Below are 23,715 nucleotides of genomic sequence, written 5' to 3'. Positions count from 1 at the left end.
TGGTCGTTATACTTTTAACGACGGAGCCTACTACGACCAGTAGACCGTGGTCGTTAATGAACTTTAATGACCACAATCCGACTTTTAACGACCGCATATACCATCGTTAAAAACCGTTTTCCTAGTAGTGTATTGCAGCCACCTAAGCAACACTTCAGTTCGAATAGAGAGAGTAAATCATAAAGCATACAACTATGTATACCAGGGGCCCAGCCAAACCAAATGCTTAATTGGCTCACCTCTGCCAAATCATTGGGTCAAAAAAAATAAAGATAGTTCTAATGCTTTAATGCTAACTCCACCCATGATGTACACTAAAATTCATGCACATTAAGTTGTGCAAAAACTAACGACCCTTGAGCGTTGTCATACTCATTTCATTTGTGGAACTCATTTTCTCCCTGGCTTCTTCACCTTCATAATTACCTAGAGCAAAGTATACAGGATGCTTTGGAGGTGCAAGCACTGCACTTTCATTCTCTAACATAAACATAACCGAGGACATTAGTGGTCTATCATTTGGATGGTCTTGGACACACAAGAGTCCCACATGAATGCACCGTACGACCTCATGAAGTGGGCAGCTCGCAGCAATGAAGGAGTCCACCAGTTCGGTAGCTTTTCCATCTTCCCATAATCTCCAGGCCTGACCAATAGCATGAAGTCATGATCAAGTTAATAAATATATTGTTTGGGTGAGAGATTAATTAGAAAATTCCCATATTCACTACAAGGATTGAGGTGATTTCCGAGTGCATCATGTCGTACACTCGGCAAAGACCCTCCTAAACCAAGTGTGGCTAAAAAGCACTCAGCAGAAAACGAATACTTGCCAAAGACTTGCCTTTGCCAAGTGTCGGCAAGAAAATGCTCGGCAAAGAGCCCAATGGTGAATATGCAATACTTACATAAGATATAAGGCTACAAAATTCCATGTTGAGCTGAGGTGAGCTAATCTTCATGCCACTAACAATCTCCAAGAGAAGAACCCCAAAGCTATAAGTGTCTGATTTCACAGAAAATGCAGCTCCCATTGCATATTCAGGGGACATATAACCACTATTTAAAACATTCAACAAGTTAGCAAGGAATGTACAAAACAAACTATACTAAACCATATAAACTAGAGCGCTAAGAGTTTATTAGTACACCAGTTACTTACTATGTTCCGACGACCCGGGTTGTGTTAGCATGATTCTGGTTTGCACCAAAGATTCTTGCCATACCAAAATCTGAAATTTTAGGAGTCATTTCTATATCCAACAAAATGTTGCTTGCTTTGAGATCTCTGTGAATTACTGTTAATCTTGAATCTTGGTGGAGATAAAGAAGGCCTCTTGCTATTCCTTTAATTATTTTGAACCGTGTCAACCAATCGAGCACATGTTTTCGTGCATGATCTTTCATGATCAATATGGAAGGAAACAGATCATCATGAGTATCATTTTTGTTAATGTAAAAAAAGTATGTAATCAACAAACTAGCACATACCAAAAAGAAAGGCATCCAAACTTTTATTAGCTAAGTACTCGTAGATCAATAACTTCTCATCTTCATGAATGCAGCAGCCGAGAAGTCTGACTAGGTTCTTATGCTGCAGTTTTGCAATGAGAACTACTTCATTTTTGAACTCCACTATACCTTGTCCAGAACTCTTACTAAGCCTCTTGACGCAACTTCATTTCCACCATCCAGTGTGCCCTACATGAGCAAACTTTTTCAACCGAGCAAAAAATTGAAACAAACTTTTCCAAACACTATGTGTAATATTTTAACATGAAGAAATGTGTTTTCCAATTGAGCCTGAGATACTTTTCAACTCTAAAATTATTTCCTTTGTACCTCGAATGACAAGGCTAGTACATCATGTTACCTTGTAAACTTTGCCAAAACCTCCACGTCCAAGCAAGCTGGAATCCGAGAAAAAAATTGTTGCTGAAAGTATGTCTTCATAGCTAAAACATGGAAATTCCATATTATTGCCTTCTAGTGAGTTGGATGTGCTAATGTATCCTAGCATCAGTTTCTTCTGGTTTTGCTTCTTTCCCCATTTTCCTGTCGATTAGGACATCCACCCTTTTTCTTAACTCTTGCACTAATATAATATGTCGAAAACAAGAGGATATTTTTTTACTCTACCTCTATATTTGTACATCCAGACGAAGACTATGCATGCCAGTAGTAGCAGACATGATATAACGGGGAGTACAATCTTTACTGGACTGGTTTTCTTGTCGACTGCAGAAATGCGTCCAATCAGAATTCAGAATTAACTTCCATAAGTATCATGACGGATTAGTGAAGCTAATTAGGCACCTAGACTAACGTTATTTCTTAACCAGAACTACCAGGGCAGGTGGTAAATCAAAGATTTGGTCATCTTAAAAAAAGGTAGTTGATTTTGCAAATATGCATTGGCCATTATTGTTAATTCAAGAGAAAAAATAGTAACTAGCTATGGCCTTCTGGGAGAAAAAAATTTGCGGGTGAAAATTCTCCTGGGAAAGTTAAGACATGGAATCTGGAAAGAATTGTAGTTGAATTTGAAAGTGAAGGCCAGAAGTAATTGAACAACCTAGCAATTGTAAAATGATGTTAAATGGAATGCCGTGTATATTTAAACAAGAGCACCTTCCTTTTATGTACTCCTTCCAGTTCTAAACAACGTGATGTTTTGGATATGGAACTTCTAAAACTTTAACTACTGATACTGCTTGATATATTTAGATTGGTTATCTTGAAAATGGTATGCTTAGATTTTTTTGGAAATTATTTTTATAGTACTACATCTTTTGGGTCAAATATGTATTGATATATATACTAGCAATAGAGTATTAAAAACACTACTGACTAGGTAAAAAAAAGAGGGCATGGGATACCGAATACCAGGAGAGTCGGCAAGTCGGAGGTACAGGTTCTCGCTACCGGTTGCCTTCTGAGCATCAATAAGCTCCCCTGACCAAACTAAGCACCTTGATGGGTCTACCATAGCACCTCCGCTACTCAAGTCGGCATAAGCATACGCTGTACACGAGCAATTGTTGATGCACTCAGCTGCACAGTCATCCAAGTTTCTGTTCCGTATATGCAAGAACATGTTAGGAACCTTCATTCCAGGAAAAGGCGTGAAATGACTTTTCTTGCTGCATTCCAGAGCTTCTTTTCTCTGACATCCTTTAAAAGAGTTACTACTGTCGACGGGCTCAAACCCATCAAAGCACTGACATGTTGGAATGGCCTCAGTGAAGTCACAGTAGCCAAACGGGCCACAAGAGGCGTAGAGATCGCAAGCACTATTGGGGTGCTCATTGATGACTATCCACGACGCAGAGTGATTGTCCCAACGTAGATTCTTCAACTTGCTAGTGTAGTCAAGCATCATGCGCCTGAATGGTGAGTTGTTGGAAACAGTGAACCTGTAATTGAACTCGTCTCCAGAGGTGACAATTGTTTGGTACGAGATGGAGCTAGTGTTGTTTAGTGTGCCACCGGACACCGACACACCGTCCAACACAATGATACGACAATATAACCTAGCCTTGTTCCAAGTTACCAACTGAAGGTCTGGGGATTTTGTGTCGCCGCTGCATGAGAAGTCCCCAGAAGATGGGTCATCCAGGCCCTACCAAGCAACAAGGCGTGCGATGATTTGTGCTTTGTAGCTCACCAAGATTCTCATGGTTGGAAGTATTGTGTCGGTTGGATGATCAAAACTCTGCCATATGTCCATGTTGTTCGATGAACGGAGAACAAAGTTCCCCGAGTTTTTTAGTACTGCATAAGCTCCTGCCACTCCAGTGGTGATATTGCTTGCTGCCATCCAAATATTACGGCCTTCAGTGTCAGATAATACCATGCGAGAATTGTTAGTTACCGTGAGCATCATGGACGAAGGGTTGATGATTAGGCTGTCTCGGTTGGCGATCCACACGACGGACCGTGGCCCGGGGAGGCTGTGGTACCATATGCCAAGGTAAAAACTCCTGTTGGAGCTTCTCGGGGAGAAGAAGCCCAGAGAAAAGTCCCCACTCCCGGAGATGAGAGTGTCGCGGTCGGTGAGTGGCTTTGCTTGTGTGAGCTGGTCATCGGGTTTGCAGAATGAACTCAAGAAAAGGAGGAAGAAGATGGGGATGTAGTGCATGGTCATTAGGCCGAGAGATGGCAAAGTGTGGAACTAATGGAACTAGTTGATAAGGATAAAAACATCAAGGTCGACATACACCATATATAGCACAGGATCGGAGGGGCAGAACAGACTCAAAAGTCTTCGGTATAGATAAATACCTCAAGGTTGACAATTGAAATAGACCATATATATAGCACATATGGCCAGACGACCGGCAGCAGGCTGCAGACTCAAAAGTCCAACGACTGTGCTGCACGCTCAAAGAAAATTCGTCACTACAGGGCTAGATTGGAGTCTAAGCTCCACACTGAGAGGATGACAGGAGAAACGTAACGGCGTGTGGGTTTGCTTGCTGCAGTACTAATTACGGCCGGATGAATATCTCCAGAGATGTGGAGAAAGGTAAGCTGGTGTGGACGCGTACGCAGAGACTCGGCCACAAAAAAGAGCCAGCTATTGATGAAAATTTGGCCCGATATACTACATTGCTATACATGCGTGTACAATTTTTTTTTTTATTCAGCCCGTAAAAATCCATATTTTTGAACTTAAAGAAAAGCTCAATGTTTTTTTTCAGAAACAGGCACAAGAAGCACCGACTTTAAAATTAATAAAGCCAGCAATGGCCATGATACAGACTTAGAGTTATTGGAGACCACGCATCAACAAGATGGAAAGTTAAAGCAAAGGTACGTAAAACGCGCAGATACAAGGCGCAACTCATAGAAGAGCGCTAGAACGGCAAACTAGATGGACTGATCTGGCTCAAGCTTCCTATGGTAGGCTTGAAGCTGCTTGATCTTGAGAAGAATGTTTGCCATCACATCATTGTTTTTCCTCTTCCCTAGAGGCCACCATTGCTGTAAAAATAGAAACCATTTGAAAATATAGTTAGAAGGGTGGAACGAGATAATTTCCTCAATAGCCAGTTTGTTCCGTGTAGTCCAAAGCGTCGAAGCTAAGGCACAGAACGTTCTTCAAGCTAAACAGCGTTTTTGACCGTGCTCAAATGACAATATTTGGCTGATGAGTCATGAGCTTGACCCACACTGGTACAGTGGTACAGCGACGTGTGTCTGGTAGCCTGGTATGGCTTGTGTTATTTCTGGGTTGTATATAGGGTTATGAGAGGCCACTGAGAGCTCGACATGGGCATCTCGAAGGATTTGAAGATTATCAAAGTGGCAAAGTCCGGATTCGAGACTAATCGACAGTGACGGCAATGTGAACAGCTCTTTTCATGGACCTTCTAGTGCTGACGGTTTGATGAGAGCAGGCCAACAAGTCTCAGACTGAACGCTGCTACAGGTACGCCTAAAGAAAATCGTTACTACTCCCTAACAATTCAAACTGGAGTACAGTGGCAGCTTGAGAGGGTGACCGGGAAACCTCATGATCACGCGCTCGTCGCAGCAGGGGATAACGCACTGCTTTGATATCATCAGAGCCGGTGGAGGGTGGTCACGTACGCAGCCATGCTTTTTTTCCGAGCAACTGGTAGAAGCTTTTCCTATTCATTAAGTGGGAGTAGCATTGACGGTTAATAAGGTAACACGAGCTTGGTTAATTAAGGAAAACCCGAGCAAAACCCCGTACAGCATGGCCAACCGGAGCCCGCCCAATGATGCCTGCACATCGGCAAGGAGCACTGCAACCATCAAATCCATGCAGCTGGAAAGAGAGGCTAGAACCAAAATGGAAACCTTCCGAACTCCGTAAAAGACGAGAAGCTGTGTAATAATGTTTGTGATTGTTGTCCTGTTTTCCTTTCATATCTTTTTGTTTTTGTTCTTGGTTAAGGTGGATGACAATATGGAACATGGCATATTTACGTTTTCATCACAACAAATATTTTCATTCCATCCTTGAATATCCTTGGTTTTCACCTACCTTGATCATAGCCATCCAAAAAACATATTCTAATTTATTGAAATATTAAACCCTAGCCTTGGCTTTACAGAGGAACCCTCGTCTCCTTTGCTTGCAAGATTATACAAAGAAATCACAGTAGCTCCCAAATGCATATAGAATCTATATTTGCAAAAACATATTGCTATATCTAATGCGATATTTCCTAATCAAAAGTAATTCCCCTTTCCTGCTCATTTGAGCTGAGAAATTCATGAAATGTGGAGATGTTTCTACTACCATACTTGACCTCTAGTAAAACTATTGGGTTAATTTGAACAGTGGACCATCCTCGTCCACTCACACCACCATATTTTAGCTCCACATGTTTTTGGATGCTCCCCTTAAATTCTTGGCTTGTTATTGGTCACTAACCCCACCTACTTAATTCAAGAACTTATACCAACAAGAATTCAAGAGGTTGACATTTACTCCTTTGGTGAAAAGCCACTCCTTTCACCATTTGGCAATTATCCCGTTATGCCACATTGCAAAGCAACTACGCTATCTGTTGCTATGAAAAAGAATACAAAATTCGGAGAGATTACTCTATCTATACCTTGATAAGATTAACCAAAATATTGGTACCATGGTACTTTTTTTATAAACCACCAATGCTACCTTTTGAGCAAAATACCAAATATAAAGCAACCAATATTTTTGACCATCAAACTTTGTCACCTTTCTCACCTTCCTTGCCAACCTAGTTCTCTAGAAGATGGGATTGAATGGATCGGAATAGTAGAAATGTCAACACCACCTATCGAAAACCTCTACTATCAATTTGCATTTTAGTTGCTAGCGTTGAACTTGTGATTTGCTTTTGTATTCTAACCCTTCTACCATCCTAAGCATATTCAGTGGCACACGCTTCCCAAAAAATGCGTCCATGGTCATTGCACAAATAATTTTGCTAAATCACATCTAGATGAGAGTTACTTATGCCACATCTAACTGCTCAATCGCACGATGTAAAACACCAAGATTCGTGTTGCTCTCTTTCTTGTGTGGCTTCGTTGTTGATCCCTGCACGGCCACGCTCGTGGGAAAACTGTTGGGCCGTGTTGGATTTTTAGTTCCCGTATCGTGGGCTTTAGCTAAGTTGTGGGTTGTCTTTTCTATGTTTGTAGCGTGTGATTTATTTGCGGATCGGAAATGGAAAGAGGATCAATTGTGAAATACTAAGGGACTCACCCCTTTACACAACCACTCACATTGTTTGCTTTTTGTTTAGGGCAACTCATTTTTTTGCGCCATGTGTGCATCTGCATATGGGGGGGGGGGGGGGGGGGTTGTGATACTCCTTTTTCTGTATTTTCTTATTTTCTCTTTTTCCATGTCCCTTTTCTTTATTTCCTTTTGCCTTTTTCTTATTTATTTATTCATTTGAAATTCATCAACCTTTGTTGTCTCTGTGCAAGTCCATATCTCAATACTCAATTGAGGCCTATCCATTTTTATCTCAATTTCAACAAAGTTAGTGGCAGCCTCCACATTTGAAAGCTGGATAGTGGCACTGCTATATTTTCTTAAAAAAAAGTGGTTACATGTTTGAGCATGCCACTATACTGCATCGTGTATCAGATTTTGATAAAAAAAGATGGAAGGCAACCGGAGATTGAAGGTGCTGGAAAAACCACCACGTGTGCACACTCCCCCCCCCCCCCCCCCCCCCCCCCCGCCCCTCATTGAGCTGCCGGTCCATGCCTCGAGGAACCGGACAGTTTGGGTAGTGATTGGAGTCTAGAGTGGGAAACCTTACGGCAGCATGTGGGGTTTGCTTGCTGCGGCATTAATTATGGCAATATCTGGTTAAGCCAAGTTATCCGAAACGGCTTATTAGCACTCCGGGATCTCCATGGACCCGCTTGAGCCAAGAACCTCCGTCGACACGTCAAAAAAAAAACTCCGTCGAGGTATATATCCATACACATTTGGATTTTTCTTCTAACATTAATGTGGCAACGATATTTGTTTGAAGTGTGAATGCCGAAGTGTATTCAGAATTAGTGCATAGTAGCTTTTTGACGAATGGGATGGCATGATACATAGTTACAAGAATTGATGACGATTAAAGTGTTTTGTAATAAAACTCTTCTATCAATAAAATACAATGTGGTTGGACGTAGAGGACCGTGATAGGGGTAGCCGGGCAGGCGGCCTCCTTACCTGAATGGTTTCTGCACCCTGTTATTCACAACTTTTCTACTACAATAGCCTCACAAATATTGCAACCACCTAAGCAAAACTTCAGTTCAGAGTGTAAATCATAAAGTATACAACTATGTACACCAGGGGTGAAGCCAAAACACATGCTTAATTAGCTCACCTGTACCAAACTATTGGGTCAACCCAAATAAACATAATTCAAATAAGTGATTTAGTACTAGAGTATACAAGGTAATTCAGTTTAGATGAACCCAACTCTACTGGCTCCACCCCTGATGTACAAAAAGTTCAATGCACACTATGTTATACACCAACTAACGGCCTTTGAGCATTGTGATACTCATTGCATTCGAGGAACTCGTGTTCTCACTGGCTTGTTCACCTTCATAATTACCTAGAGCAAAGTATACAGGATGCTTTGGAGGTGGAAGCATTGCACTTTCATTCTCTAACATAAACATAACCGAGGACATTAGTGGCCTATCATTTGGATGATCTTGGACACACAAGAGTCCCACATGAATGCATCGTACAACTTCATGAAGTGGGCAGCTCGCAGCAATGAAGGAGTCCACCAATTCAGTTGCTTTTCCATCTTCCCATAATCTCCAGGCCTGACCAATATATAGCATGAAGTTGCAATCAGGTTACTAAATATATTGTTTGGGTGGAGAGATTAATTAGAAATTCCCCATATTCACTACCGGAATCAAGGTGATTGCTGAGTGATTTCTGTCGGGCACTAGGCAAAGGCCCTCCTAAACCGAGTGCTGCAGAAAATGGACACTCGACAAGGCTAGAAAACACGCAGCAAATATCCCGGTAGTGATTACACAGCACTTACATAAGATATAAGGCTACCAAATTCCATTTTGAGCTGAGCTGAGCTGATCTTCAAGCCACTGACAATCTCCAAGAGAAGGACCCCAAAGCTATAAGCGTCTGATTTCACTGAAAATGTACCTCCCATGGCATATTCAGGGGACATGTAACCACTGTTTAAAACATTCAACAAGTAACTATAAGCTAAGTAACTGGAATAAGAGAGCTAAGAGTCCATTAGTACACCAGTAATTTCTACGCTATGCTAAACCATATAAAACTAGAGAGCTAAGAGTCCATTAGTACACTAGTTACTTACTATGTTCCGACGACCCGACTAGTGTTAGCATGATTCTGGTTTGCACCAAAGATTCTTGCCATACCAAAATCTGAAATTTTAGGAGTCATTTCCATATCCAACAAAATGTTGCTTGCTTTGAGATCTCGGTGAATTACTGTTAATCTTGAATCTTGATGGAGATAAAGAAGGCCTCTTGCTATTCCTTTAATTATTTTGAACCGTGTCAACCAATCGAGCACATGTTTTCGTGCATGATCTTTCATGGTCAATATAAAAGGAAACAAGCCATCATGAATAATTTTGGTTAATGTAAAAAATGTATGTAATCAACAAACTAGCACATACCAAAAAGAAAGGCATCCAAACTTTTGTTAGCTAAGTACTCGTAGATCAATAACTTCTCATCTTCATGAGTGCAGCAGCCGAGAAGTCTAACTAGGTTCTTGTGCTGTAGTTTTGCAATGAGAACTACTTCATTTTTGAACTCCAGTGTACCTTGTCCAGAACTCTTACTAAGCCTTTTGACAGCAACTTCATTTCCACCTTCCAGTGTGCCCTACATGAGAGAACTTTTTCAATGAGCAAAAAATGGAAACTAACTTTTTCGAACCTATGTGTAACATTTTTACATGAAGAAATGTGTTCTTCAATTGAGCCCATGGGGTACTTCTCAACTCTAAAATTGTTTCTTTGTACATCGAATGACAAGACTAGCCCATCATGTTACCTTGTAAACTTTGCCAAAACCTCCACGTCCAAGCAAGTTGGAATCCGCAAACGACTTAGTTCCTGAAAGTATGTCTTCATAGCTAAAACATGGAAATTCCGTATTTTTGCCTTCTAGTGAGTTAGATGTGCTAATGTATCCTAGCATCAGTTTCTTCTGGTTTTTCTTCTTTCCCCATTTGCCTGTTGATTAGGACATGAACTCTTTTTCTTAACTCTTGCACTAATGTAATATGTCGAAAAGAAGACGTTATTTGTTACTTTACCTCTATATTTGTACATCCAGCTGAAGACTATGCATGCTAATAATAGCAGACATGATATAATGGGGAGTACAATCTTTAGTGGAGCAGTTTTCTTGTCGACTGCATTGAAATGCGACCAATCAGAAATTCAGAATTAACTTCCATAAGTACCATGACGGATTTGTGAAGCTAATTAGGCACCTAGACTATAATTATTTCATAACCTGAATACATGGCCAGTTGTAAATCAAAGATTTGACCTTCTTAAAAAAAAGTTGATCTTGCAAATATGAATTGGCCATTATTATTAATTCAAGAGGAAAAACAGTAACTAGCTATGGCCTAAAGGGAAAGTTAAGACGTGGAATCTGGAAAGAATTGTCAATGCAGTAATTGAACAACCTAGCAATTGTACAATGATGTTAAAAGGAATGCCTTGTTTATTTAAACAAGAGGACCTTCCATATGTACTCCTTCCAGTTCTAGAAAACGTGATGTTTTCGATATGAAACTTCTGAAACTTTAACGGCTGACACTACTTGATATTTAGATTGGATATCTTGAAACTGGTATGCTTAGATTGTTTGGAATTATTTTTATAGTATTACAACTTTTTGGGTTAAATATGTATATTACATTGCAAAACAATGGTTAAAGTTACATTTTAAACATGTGTCAGTATTAAAACATGATGTTAAGGTGAAACACAAATTAGTTTCACACTTAAATAGTCAGTCATAAGCAACATAACTTTCACACCTTCATTTTTTTATGTATTTGCATGATAAATCATGTCCATGTGCATGTCCCCGTCAATATTGGTGGTAACTTGTGAGCACATCCTATTTACGTGGAAAAAATCTATTAAACAAGCGATAGAGCATTAAAATCACTACTGACTTGGAGTTAATAAAAAAAAGAGGGCATGGAACACCGAATACCAGGAGAATTGGCAAGTCGGAGGTACATATTGTCGCCAACGGTTGTCTTCTGAGCATCAATAAGCTCCCCTGACCAAACCAAGCACCTTGACAGGTCCGCCATAGCACCACCGCTACTCAAGTTGGCATAAGCATACGCTGTACACGAGCAATTGTTGATGCACTCAGCTGCACAGTCATCCAAGCTTCTGTTCCTTACATGCAAGAACATGTCAGGAACCTTCATTCCAGGAAAAGACGTGAAATGACTTTGCTTGCGGCATTTCAGCACTTCTTTTCTTTGGCATCCTTTAAAAGAGTTACTACTGTCAACAGGCTCAAACCCATCAAAGCACTGACATGTTGGAATGGCCTCGGTGAAGTCACAATAGCCAAACGGGCCACATGAGCCATACAGATCACAAGCATTATTGGGGCGCTCATTGATGACTGTCCATGACATGGAGTGGTTGTCCCAGGCTAGAGCCTTCAACTTGCCAGTGTAGTCAAGCATGAGGCGCACGAACGGTGAGTTGTCGGAGAGGGTGAACATGAAACTGAACTCGTCTCCAGAGTTGACAACTGTTTGGTACAAGATGGAGCTAGTGTTGGTTAGAAATGTGCGGCCGGACACCGACACACCGTCCCACACAATGATACGGCAATATATCGTAGCCTTGTTCAATGTTACCAACTGAAAGTCTGGGGATCTTGGGTCACCGCTGCATGAGAAGTCCCCAGAAGATGGGTCATCCGGGCCCTTCCAAGCAACAAGCCGTGCGATGACTTGTGCCTTGTAGCTCACCAAAAATCTCATACTTGGAAGGACGGTATCGGTCGGATGATCGAAGCTCAACCATATGTCCTGGTCGTCCGAAGACCGGAGGATAAAGTTCCCTGAGTTGAGTAGTACTGCATAAGCTCCTACCGCCCCAGTAGTGATATTGTTTGCTGCCATCCAAATATCACGGCCTTCGGAGTTGGATAATACCATGCGAGAATTGTTAGTTACCTTGAGCACCATGGACGAAGGGTTGATGATTGGGTCGTCTCGGTTGGCGATCCACACGACAGTCTGTGGCCCGGGGAGGCTGTGGTACCATATGCCAAGGTAAAAACTCTTGTTGGAGCTTGTCGGGGAGAAGAATCCCAGAGCGAAGACCCCGTTCTCGGAGATGAGAATGTCGCGGTCAGTGAGTGGCTTTGCTTGTGTGAGCTGGTCATCAGGTTTGCAGAATGAACTCAAGAATAGTAGGAAGAAGATGGGAATGTAGAGCATAGCCATTAGGCCACCTCCTTCATCCGTTTGTGCCAAGGGACGGAAGTGTCACACATATATAGATGAAAGATGGCAAAATCTGGAATTAGTGGGACTAGTGATATGGATAAAGACATGAGAGTCGACATAGACCATAGTACAGATGGTTGGCCAGCAGGAGAGCAGAGCAGATGAAAAGTCTTCAACAACGGTGCTGTACGCGCAAAGAAAATTTGTCGCTACAAGTCCAGTTGGAGTCTAGAGTAAGAGGGCGACAGGGAAACCTCATCACAGCTTTGACCACAAAAGAGCCGGCTGATTAGTCGTGAGCTTGACCCACACTGGAACAGCGAACATGTGTGGTAGTGTGGTATGCCTGTGTTGTTTCTGTGCTTGCATATGGAGTTATGAGAAGGCATCTCAGCACGGAGGAGTATGGGCCCAAGAACAAACCGAATGATCTGAATATATCAAAGAGTCAAAGAAATTGAAGATATCAAAGTGGCAAAGTCTGGATTTGAGACTAGTTGATGGAGACAGCGATGAAAATGGCTCCTTTTGTGGGACCTAGATTAGCAATGGCGGATGGACGAGAGAAGGCAAATAAGTCTCAAAGACTTGAACAATGACACATGCCCAAAGAACAATCGTTATTACCAATAGTTCAAACTGTAGTAGTGACAGCTTCAGAGGGCGACCCGGAAAACCTCCTGACCACGCCCTCGTTGGAACAGGGGATAATTCATTGCTTGATGTTACCAGAGCCTGTGAAAGGGGGTCGCCTATAGCCCATGAATTACTATTTTTAGCAACTAGAAGGAGCGCTCTCTATACGTGAAGAAGTAGAAATGACCGGTTAATAAAGTAAGTTGGTGAAAAGTTAAATAAGTTTGGTTGATTACAGTTTCAAAAAAATAATACCTTGGTTAAGAGAAAACCGAGCAAAAAACCGTACAACATGGCTACGCTGCCTGGCTAAACTTGTTTCCCCTGGAGCACCGCTCAACGACACAAGCATATCAGCAAGCCATCAAATCCACGCCACTGAGCTCCGTAGAAGATGACAGGCCACAACATCCCACCCAGTGGAACACGCACACCGACTGCATCCAGAAATGTTGACCCAAGCTGCAGCGGCAGTGCGGCCTCGTGTGCTACCCGTGGAGTCATCGCTCCTTGTTACTTGATTGAGGTGTGAAAACCGAAGGTGCATTTTAAAATATTATTGTGCAATTGTCTTGTAAATCTGATGGTGTGCAAAATGGTTACACAAACTGATTACGGTGACAATGTTTTGCAATGTATTACGACATACAGATCCCGCACATTCACAACGTGGAAGCTGTTAATCATATTTGGTAGGACATTCTACCATGTATGGTTTCTGATAATAATAGTCAGATAAAAAACTATTTTACCAAGAGGATAATAATTATTCAGTAAGACATACATCATGGACTAGGATGGAAGTAAGACATACATCATGTATGGTTTCTGATAATAATAGTCAGATAAAAAACTATTTTACCAAGAGGATAATAATTATTCAGTAAGACAGATATCATGGACTAGGATGGAAGTAAAGGGGGGTTGTGTCCCCTTGCCTCCATGGTGGATCAGCATCTGTGTAATTCACAGCTTTTCTTGTACAACAAATGAACGTATATGACAACCACATATGAAATGTGCAGTTCAGATAGAGTAAATCATAAACTATATGATTAGCTATACCTTTAAAAAATAAAACATTTAACGACATCGGGGGCCTTGCCTCCATGGTGGATTAGCTATATGATTAGCTATACTTTTCTTGTTATACTTGATGCATCTACAGAATTCTCTATGCTCTCCGCTCGTCCATCTCCATAATTACTCATACCAAAACATACAGGTTGCTTTGGCTTCGGAAGGACTGCGATTTCATTCTCTAACATAAACATAACTGATGACATCGGGGGCCTATCATTGGCATTGTCCTGAACACACAAGAGTCCCACATGGATACACCTTAGAACTTCATTAAATGGGCAACTCGCCACTATCGAAGAGTCCACCAGTCCAATTGCTTTTCCATCTTCCCGTAATCTCCATGCCTGACCAATAGAACGAGTTCAAGATAAAAGTTACTAATATTTGCAAGGGGGGGAGTGTTAACTGGAAATATGTTCCACAGTACTCACATAAGAGACAAAGGCTAGAAGAGTTCTTTATGGCTGAGGTGAGCTGATCTTCAAGCCACTAATAATCTCCAAGAGAAGAATACCGAAGCTATAAGTGTCTGATTTCACAGATAAGGCACCTCTCATCGCATATTCAGGTGACATGTAACCACTGTTTAAAACATTCAACAAGAACTCAAGAATGTACAAATCGAGTTATACTAGACCATAAAAACAGCTGTGTAAGCGTTTGTTAGTACACCAGTTACTTACTATGTCCCAATGACTCGGGTAGTATTTGCTTGGTCCTGGTTTGCACCAAAGATTCTTGCCGTACCAAAATCTGAAATTTTGGGAGTAATTTCTGTGTCCAACAGGATGTTGCTTGCTTTAAGATCTCTGTGAATTATTGTTAACCTTGAATCTTGATGAAGATAAAGAAGGCCTCTTGATATTACTTTAATTATTTTGAACCGTGTTAACCAATCGAGCACATGTTTTCGTGAAGCATCTATCATGATCAGCAAGAAGCAAAGCTGGTCTTCATGAATGCAGCAACCAAGAAGTCTGACTAGGTTCTTATGCTGCAGTTTGGCAATTAGAACTACTTCATTTTTTAACTCTGCTATACCTTGTCTAGAACCCTCACTAAGCCTTTTGACAGCAACGACATTTCCTCCTCCCAATGTTGCCTACATGAGCACATTTTTTAAATTAAGAAAGAACTGGAAACCAACTTTTTCACTCCTATTGTTACCTTTTCGTGCGAATATGTTTCCGGTGCATCCTCAAATATAAATATAAATCTAGTTCTAATCACCAATCCATTCTAAACCACTTTGCATAGTTTGGCATAAAAAAGGCCATATTTCACTAATTTGGGATCCACTTCGACATGCATTAACTCTTGTGTCAGCGAAGCCTTATGTTAGAAATGGCATTAATAATAATTAGTTGTTAGATACCCAAGTCATTAACTTGTCCACGTATATGCTGCATCATCCAAATCTGGGTAGCTTCTTGGTCAGTGCATACCTGGGGCAGGAGAATTTTTTGGTAGAAGTTTGACGGTCTGATAAACCAAACGATTGAGAGTCAAGGGTAGTTTCTGAAGTCCAATAATAATTGAAATGTAAATTAGGATTATTTCTTTTTCCATCAAAAACTACTGTAAGTACAGCTTTGTACTACCTTGTAAATGTTGCCAAAACCTCCCTGTCCAAGCAAGTTGGAATCGGCGAAACCATTTGTTGCTGAAAGGATGTCTTCAAAGCTAACAAATGGAAATTCAGCATTTTCACCTTGAAGTTCATTGGATGTGTTAAAGTATCCTAGTGCCAATTTCTTCTGGTTTTCCTTCTTTCTCCGTTTGTGGTTTGGGGATCCATAGTTTAAAAAAACACTAATATGTACCTGTTAAAAATAAGAGGACATTTGTAACTTTACCTCTGTATTTGTACATCCAGACCAGTGATATGCATGCCAGTAGAAAACATAAATGCTATGATTGGGATCACAATCTTTATTGAATTTGTCTTCTTTTTAGCTGCATAATTGTAACCAATCAGAGATTCAAAAATCACTTGCATACATACCATGATGGATCCATGAAGGTAATTAGATGTCAATACTAGCTTTAGACTGGATACTTGAAACTGATATGCCTAGACTTTGTCAAAAATACATTTATATTATTAAGGTTATGCTGGTTTTAGTACATACTGTACAGCACAATAATGGTCGAACTAACATGATGAAGACTGTCAATATTCAAAACATCATGTCAAGCTCACTTGCAAATTAATCAGATACACTGGCATAGTTAGTGATAAGCAAGTCAGACGTATAGGTTCTTGACAGGTCGGGCATAACGCCGACACTACTCAAGTTGGCATAAGCATAAGCTGTGCACGAGCAGTTTAGGCTGCATTCAGACGCGCACTCATCGAAGCTTCTATTCCGTATGTGCAAGAACTTATCTGGGACCTTCATCCCGGCATGGCCGTGAAATGACTTTGCTTGCCACATTTCAAACCTTCCTTTCTCCGACATCCTCTGGAAAAGTTAATACGGTTGACGGGCTCAAACCCATCAAGACATTGGCATGCTGGGATTATCTGAGTGAAGTCACAGTAACTAAACGGACCACATGCGGCATAGAGGTCGCATGCAGTCCCCGGGCGTTGAGCAATGAGTACCCATGATGATGAGTGGTTGTTCCAGCTTAGAAACTTGATCTTGCCGGTATAGTCAAGCACTAGGCGCATGAAGGTTGAGTTGCCGGAGATTGTGAACATGTAGTAGAACTCATCACCAGAGTTGATGGTTGTTTGGTACTGCCTCGTCAATCTCACAACAGTTGGGTGATTACTGACAGAGAGCTTCTGTTGTCTCTGGGCTGTAGGGTAGTAATGAAGGATAGGAACCACTTGGCCTTGGGAGAGCGCTCATTTCGGTTGGAGCACCCGAAGAAGGATTATGTATGGACCCAAGACCCAACCCAGTCCTTCGAGAGAAGCGGTCAGAAGACCGAAGGGGCGGAGGCAGTCAGGCTCAGGCGGTGATGGCGCAGTGGCGGTGTCAGCCAGCCAATGTGGGGAAGAACGAGGCAGTCAGGCGGCATCACGATTCACCAGTCTGTATTCTAACTTGATCTTTGGCTGTGTCTGTTTTGCTTGCTCGTAAGAGGTGCGTCGTGCCTTCTGGGACTTTTACAACATTTGAATGAATCGAGCACATGCTAGCATACCTACATAGAAGAATTAGTGACATGAACAAACAACTTTTTTGCAATGTTTTCTCAAACATGTAGTCTCAGTAGAACTGAAATGTTCAAGGTGAGAACTATAGCCACAATGAGCGATCTTGTTTTCAGTAGCACATTTTCTTGGCATTACTGATTCACAGGTTGCTATACAGCTGATCAACTGCTAAATTTCTTTCAGAATTAACACCACATCCAGTCCACACAGACCGTGCCAGCCTTCAAGAGTACTCCAGGAAGAGATGCTAGCCAAGAGGATTTTGAAACATCTGACACATATTGCGGAAGTGCAGTGCATCAAAGCAATCTAAATATGTTTCTTCATTTGAGCATATGAGCAAACTAAAGATAATAGCGACGGTACACGGAACAGGAATATCTTCGTTTCAAACAGAACAGTTTTATTACATCTCAGTTCACAGCATTCCAGTGTACATTATAACCACCAGCCAAGAAACTCAGTCCACATGCAGTATATCATTAAGTATACACCTAACTATATTAAAACTCGTATATATAGAAACCAGACCTTAAGATTTTTCAGAAGATGAAGCAGACCTTGAGCATCTAACAGTCCACATGCAGTTTTTTTTCTTTTTAATTGTACATTTTCTATATACACCAGCAATATTTAAAGAAAATTTGATGACTACTCCCTCTGTTCCATAATATAAGAGCATTTTTGACACCACACTAGTGTAAAAAACGCTCTTATATTATGGGACGGAGGGAGTACTTTTTTCATACACATTGTAAATTTTCGCTATATATCAGGAACATTTTTAATACATGTATATATTGTAACAAATCCTATCAATGAGAACAACGGTTCTACTACTTGTCATTTGTCTCTCGCTTATACTTTACAACACATTCCTCCCAGTTAGGCATATCCTGTATCCTCAACATTTTGATCTTGGGGAAAGCAAGAACTGCATCCTTGGACATGGGATTAGCACCAGCACCCCGCAGTCCACAAACTCGGTCCTCGTCTTGGTAAGCCCTATTACTCCATCAATTTCCAGATATCTCAAGTTGGGCAGCTGACCAATTGGTGGAAGATGCCCACATGAACTGCAGTCTATGAGTTTCAAGTATACAACTGAAGACACGTGGGTGTTGCCAAGCCATGTAGATACGTCCGGCCAAAGAATCCATTAATAACTACATATTCCAGGTTGTGTGGAGAGATTAACTGCTGAAAGATATTCTCAATATTGTCAGCATCTTCTGAATGTGATTCATATGTGAGATTATTTTTTGCCTGTTAACAATGAGTCTATAGTACAAGTAGTTGCTCTTTCCAATTTGGTAATCGCAAGCTGCCTTAGCTGTGAGAGACTGAGAGATCTTCCAACCCTTCCAACTTCCACCCGTCTTGTGTTTTTCCATTGTCACTTCCACCACTAATAGGAAATCCTTCTATCCATTGAGGAATTCTAATCTGCATATTCCTTCTAGAACCTAATTTATTGGTATACAGTCAGAACTAGGCGCCTTAAATTGCACAATTGAGTGAGCGCCAAAGGAAGGCTGTTCAGAGCTTTGCACCTTTGTAGGTTTATTATCTGAAGATTTATGAGGGAACCGATGGACTCTAAAAGGTAAGATATGTTTGCATCATTAAGATCAAGTAGTCATAGGTGGATCAAACTTCTAATGCAATCTGTAATGCTTTGAATAGATGAACCAGTCAGATCTAAAACACAAATGCATGGAAGTCTCTTAAGAATTGTATTCTCAACACTTGATCCCTTATAATAGGAAAAAGGCGATGTAATCATCTCTTTGTTCATATTGGGAGTGCTATATAATCCTTGTTAGTGACAACTGAAACACAACTTAGTTTGGACAAAGTTTTATCCCCGGATGGTCTCCACAAAATCTTTCTTCTCCAGACATATGTTGACCAAGCTACCTTAGATGATCATGCATTTTGCACCAACTATGGTCAGCAAGTAAATGGTCTGATTGTAGGAGATTCTTATATATGAACTCAGAGTAATATTCTTCAGTTGTATCTTCTTGAAGTTGTTCATCATGCTCCTCCACAAAAGCTTCAGCAGCCCAAAGCCTGATTAGATCATCATGGCATATGCGCCAATCTTCTGGATATGAGGCTAAATAGAGGAAACATTGCTTCAAATGCCATGGTAGATCATCATAACTCGAATATAAAGCACCTCTGAGCTCAGTTGGAAGATTACCCATAGACCAAGCACTTCTGTTTAAAACCTTTCTCCACTCCTTCTCAGATTTCCATTTAGTTACAAGACACTAGTAGTAACCTTGATTGTGAGAGGTAGTCCACCACATCTATCTCTCGAAGGTTTTCAATTTTCTTTCCTTATCAATGTTCACACTCTTCCAAAGCAGCTCCCATCATGTATCTTCTGGCAACTCGATTGCATCAATGTTCAACTCGATGCACATCTTCCACCCCAATTGCATGCAAAACTGTATCATGTCGATTGGTTACTACAATCACTCCCATTGCAGCAGCATTTAATGGAGTTCTCAGCAAATAGTCCACACCGCATTGCTCAAGAGAGAGATATCAGAGTACCCCTGAGAAACACAAACCCATGCTTGGTTGCTGAAGGCTCCTTTGACTTTTGGTTGTTATATATCGTGTCATCTAACACTAATGTGGCAACAATATTTGTGTGAACTGTGAATGATGAAGTGCATTCTGAATTTTAGCGCATAGTACTTTTTTGACGAATCGAAGGGCGTGATAGTCACAGGAATTGATGATGATTAAAATGTTTTGTAATATGACTCTTTTATATCAGTAAAAATTACGTGGTTGAACATCGAGGACCATGATAGGTGGAGCCAGGCAGGCCTCCTCCTGACCTGAATGGTTACTCCACTCTGTTATTCACAACTCTTCTAGTACAATAGACTCACAAATATTGCAGCCGCCTAAGCAACACTTCAGTTCGAATCTAGAGAGTAAATCATAAAGCATACAACTATGTACACCAGAGACCCAGCCAAAACAAATGCTTAATTGGCTCACCTCTGCCAAACCATTGGGTCAAATCAAATAAAGATAGTTCTAATGCTTTAATGCTAGCTCCACTCCTGATGTACACTAAAATTCATGCACATCAAGTTGTGCAAAAACTAACGACCCTTGAGCGTTGTCATACTCATTTCATTTGTTGAACTCATTCCCTCCCTGACTTCTTCACCTTCATAATTACCTAGAGCAACGTATACAGGATGCTTTGGAGTGCACTTTTATTCTCTAACATAAACATAACTGAGGACATTAGTGGTCTATCATTTGGATGGTCTTGGACACACAAGAGTCCCACATGAATGCACCGTACAACCTCATGAAGTGGGCAGCTCGCAGCAATGAAGGAGTCCACCAGTTCGGTAGCTTTTCCATCTTCCCATAATCTCCAGGCCTGACCAATAGTAGGAAGTCATGATCAAGTTAATAAATTATTGTTTGGGTGAGAGATTAATTAGAAAATTCCCATATTCACTACCGGGATTGAGGTGATTTCCGAGTGCATCCTGTCGTGCATTCGGCAAAGACCCTCCTAAATCGAGTGTGGCTGAAAAGCACTCGGCAGAAAACGGACACTTGGCAAAGACTTGCCTTTGCCAAGTGTCGGCTAGAAAACGCTCGGCAAAGAGCCAATGGTGAATATGCAATACTTACATAAGATATAAGGCTACAAAATTCCATGTTGAGCTGAGGTGAGCTAATCTTCATGCCACTAACAATCTCCAAGAGAAGAACCCCAAAGCTATAAGTGTCTGATTTCACAGAAAATGCACCTCCCATTGCATATTCAGGGGACATATAACCACTATTTAAAACATTCAACAAGTTAGCAAGGAATGTACAAAACAAACTATACTAAACCATATAAACTAGAGCGCTAAGAGTTTATTAGTACACCAGTTACTTACTATGTTCCGACGACCCGGGTTGTGTTAGCATGATTCTGGTTTGCACCAAAGATTCTTGCCATACCAAAATCTGAAATTTTAAGAGGCATTCCTTTTATGTACTCCTTCCAGTTCTAAACAACGTGATGTTTCGGATATGGAACTTCTAAAACTTTAACTACTGATACTGCTTGATATATTTAGATTGGATATCTTGAAAATGGTATGCTTAGATTTTTTTTGGAACTTATTTTTATAGTACTACATTTTTTGGGTCAAATATGTATTGATATATATACTAGCAATAGAGTATTAAAAACACTACTGACTAGGTAAAAAAAAGAGGGCATGGAATACCGAATACCAGGAGAGTTGGCAAGTCGGAGGTACAGGTTCTCGCTACCGATTGCCTTCTGAGCATCAATAAGCTCCCCTGACCAAACTAAGCACCTTGATGGGTCTGCCATAGCACCTCCGCTACTCAAGTCGGCATAAGCATACGCTGTACACGAATTGTTGATGCACTCAGCTGCACATTCATCCAAGTTTCTGTTCCGTATATGCAAGAACATGTTAGGAACCTTCATTCCAGGAAAAGACGTGAAATGACTTTTCTTGCTGCATTTCAGCGCTTCTTTTCTCTGACATCCTTTAAAAGAGTTACTACTGTCGACGGGCTCAAACCCATCAAAGCACTGACATGTTGGGATGGCCTCGGTGAAGTCACAATAGCCAAACGGGCCACAAGACGCGTAGAGATCGCAAGCACTATTGGGGTGCTCATTGATGACTATCCACGACGCAGAGCGATTGTCCCAACTTAGATTCTTCAACTTGCCAGTGTAGTCAAGCATCATGTGCCTGAACGGTGAGTTGTCGGAGACAGTGAACGTGTAACTGAACTCGTCTCCAGAGGTGACAATTGTTTGGTACGAGATGGAGCTAGTGTTGTTTAGTGTGCCACCGGACACCGACACACCGTCCAACACAATGATACGACAATATAACCCAGCCTTGTTCCAAGTTACCAACTGTAGGTCTGGGGATCTTGTGTCGCCGCTGCATGAGAAGTCCCCAGAAGATGGGTCATCCGGGGCCTTCCAAGCAACAAGGCGTGCGACGATTTGTGCCTTGTAGCTCACCAAAAATCTCATGTTTGGAAGTATTGTGTCGGTCGGATGATCAAAACTCTGCCATATGTCCATGTTGTTCGACGAACGGAGAACAAAGTTCCCCGAGTTGTTTAGTACTGCATAGGCTCCTGCCGCTCCAGTAGTGATATTGCTTGCTGCCATCCAAATATCACGACCTTCAGAGTCAAATAATACCATGCGAGAATTGTTAGTTACCTTGAGCATCATGGATGAAGGGTTGATGATTGGGTCGTCTCGGTTGGCGATCCACACAACAGTCCGTGGCCCCGGGAGGCTGTGGTACCATATGCCAAGGTAAAAACTCTTGTTGGAGCTTCTCGGGGAGAAGAAGCCCAGAGCAAAGTCCCCGCTCTCGGAGATGAGAGTGTCGCGGTCGGTGAGCGGCTTTGCTAGTGTGAGCTGGTCATCGGGTTTGCAGAATGAACTCAAGAACAGGAGGAAGAAGATGGGGACGTAGTGCATAGCTGCTTGCGCCGACACTGATATAGATGAAAGATGGCAAAACTGGAACTAATGGAACTAGTTGATAAGGATAAAAACATCAAGGTCGATATAGACCATATATAGCACAGACGGCCTACCTTCCGGGAAGAGAGCAGAGCACTCCAAAAAAAACTCGAAGGTGATGTACTTTCAAAATGGCCATCGTGCCCTTTATTACGAGGGGGTATGGGGTAATCTCAACCGTTAATGTATTTAATGAGGATCTACCGAAGCAGAAGTGATAGATGAATACATCAAGGTTGACAATTGACATAGACCGTATGTAGCTAGCACATATGGCCAGACGACCGGCAAGCTGGAGACTCAAAAGTCCAACGACTGTGCTGCACGCTCAAAGAAAATTCGTCACCACGGGGCCAGATTATAGTCTACGCTCCACACTGAGAGGATGACAGGAGAAACGTAACGGCATGTGGGTTTGCTTGCTGCAGTACTAATTACGGTCGTATCGGATGAATATCTCCAGAGATGTGGAGAAAGGTAAGCTGGTGTGGACGCGTACGTAGACTCGCCCACAAAAAAGAGCCAGCAATGAGTAAAGCGGACTTTTGGTGCACGGGTGCATTGGATTATTTTGATTTTTTTACATGAATATACATGCATGTGGTCTAGGTACATGTGAAATTTCGTTCAATGACATGTTGTATTATATGCTGCATAAAAAAGACAAAATTCCGCCCCCAAAATCAACAAAAAAAGCCCTTTTTTGCATGTATTTGTTTTTTTGTATTTCTCACATGCAAG

At 41.4% G+C, this 23,715-nt stretch overlaps 1 protein-coding gene and 3 pseudogenes across 3 annotated transcripts; all 4 read right to left on the bottom strand.

The window, feature by feature from the left end:
• Window positions 1-346: 346 nt before the first annotated feature.
• LOC147987352 (G-type lectin S-receptor-like serine/threonine-protein kinase B120) lies at window positions 347-4,165 on the bottom strand (annotated as a pseudogene).
• A 4,025-nt stretch (window positions 4,166-8,190) lies between these two features.
• On the bottom strand, window positions 8,191-12,536 carry LOC147987351 (G-type lectin S-receptor-like serine/threonine-protein kinase B120). Of its 3 annotated transcripts, XM_087545243.1 has the most exons (8): window positions 12,230-12,451; window positions 11,239-12,114; window positions 10,319-10,417; window positions 10,054-10,235; window positions 9,672-9,882; window positions 9,345-9,582; window positions 9,048-9,198; window positions 8,195-8,817 (listed from the first exon to the last, which is right to left on the bottom strand). In XM_087545243.1, the coding sequence occupies exons 1-8, from the start codon at window positions 12,318-12,320 to the stop codon at window positions 8,518-8,520; spliced, it is 2,148 nt and encodes a 715-aa protein (XP_087401369.1). In that variant the 5' UTR covers window positions 12,321-12,451; the 3' UTR covers window positions 8,195-8,517. The 3 variants fall into 3 exon arrangements, with proteins under 3 accessions (XP_087401368.1, XP_087401367.1, XP_087401369.1); XM_087545242.1 differs by having other exon boundaries at window positions 8,191-8,817; window positions 9,345-9,528; window positions 11,239-12,536; XM_087545241.1 differs by having other exon boundaries at window positions 8,193-8,817; window positions 11,239-12,536.
• Window positions 12,537-14,274: 1,738 nt separating this feature from the next.
• Window positions 14,275-22,974, bottom strand: LOC147987349 (receptor-like serine/threonine-protein kinase SD1-7; annotated as a pseudogene).
• Window positions 18,233-20,225, bottom strand: LOC147987350 (putative disease resistance protein RGA4; annotated as a pseudogene).
• Window positions 22,975-23,715: the final 741 nt, after the last annotated feature.

The sequence above is a fragment of the Triticum urartu genome, chromosome 2A (genome assembly GCF_056163025.1).
Source record: "Triticum urartu cultivar PI428250 chromosome 2A, HENAU_Tu73, whole genome shotgun sequence".
In the NCBI taxonomy this organism is placed as follows: Eukaryota; Viridiplantae; Streptophyta; class Magnoliopsida; order Poales; family Poaceae; genus Triticum; species Triticum urartu.
This window is presented reverse-complemented; position numbering and strand designations above follow the sequence as displayed.

What these genes read in the sequence shown, in the direction of transcription:
- LOC147987351 (XM_087545241.1), bottom strand. Translation starts at nt 12,502, where the DNA reads ATGGCTATGCTCTACATTCCCATCTTCTTCCTACTATTCTTGAGTTCA. An exon ending in CTGGATGTACAAATATAGAG is followed by an intron (nt 10,236 to 10,318) that starts GTAAAGTAACAA and finishes CCTAATCAACAG; the next exon opens with GCAAATGGGGAAAGAAGAAA. An exon ending in TTGGTAGCCTTATATCTTAT is followed by an intron (nt 8,818 to 9,047) that starts GTAAGTGCTGTG and finishes TATATTGGTCAG; the next exon opens with GCCTGGAGATTATGGGAAGA.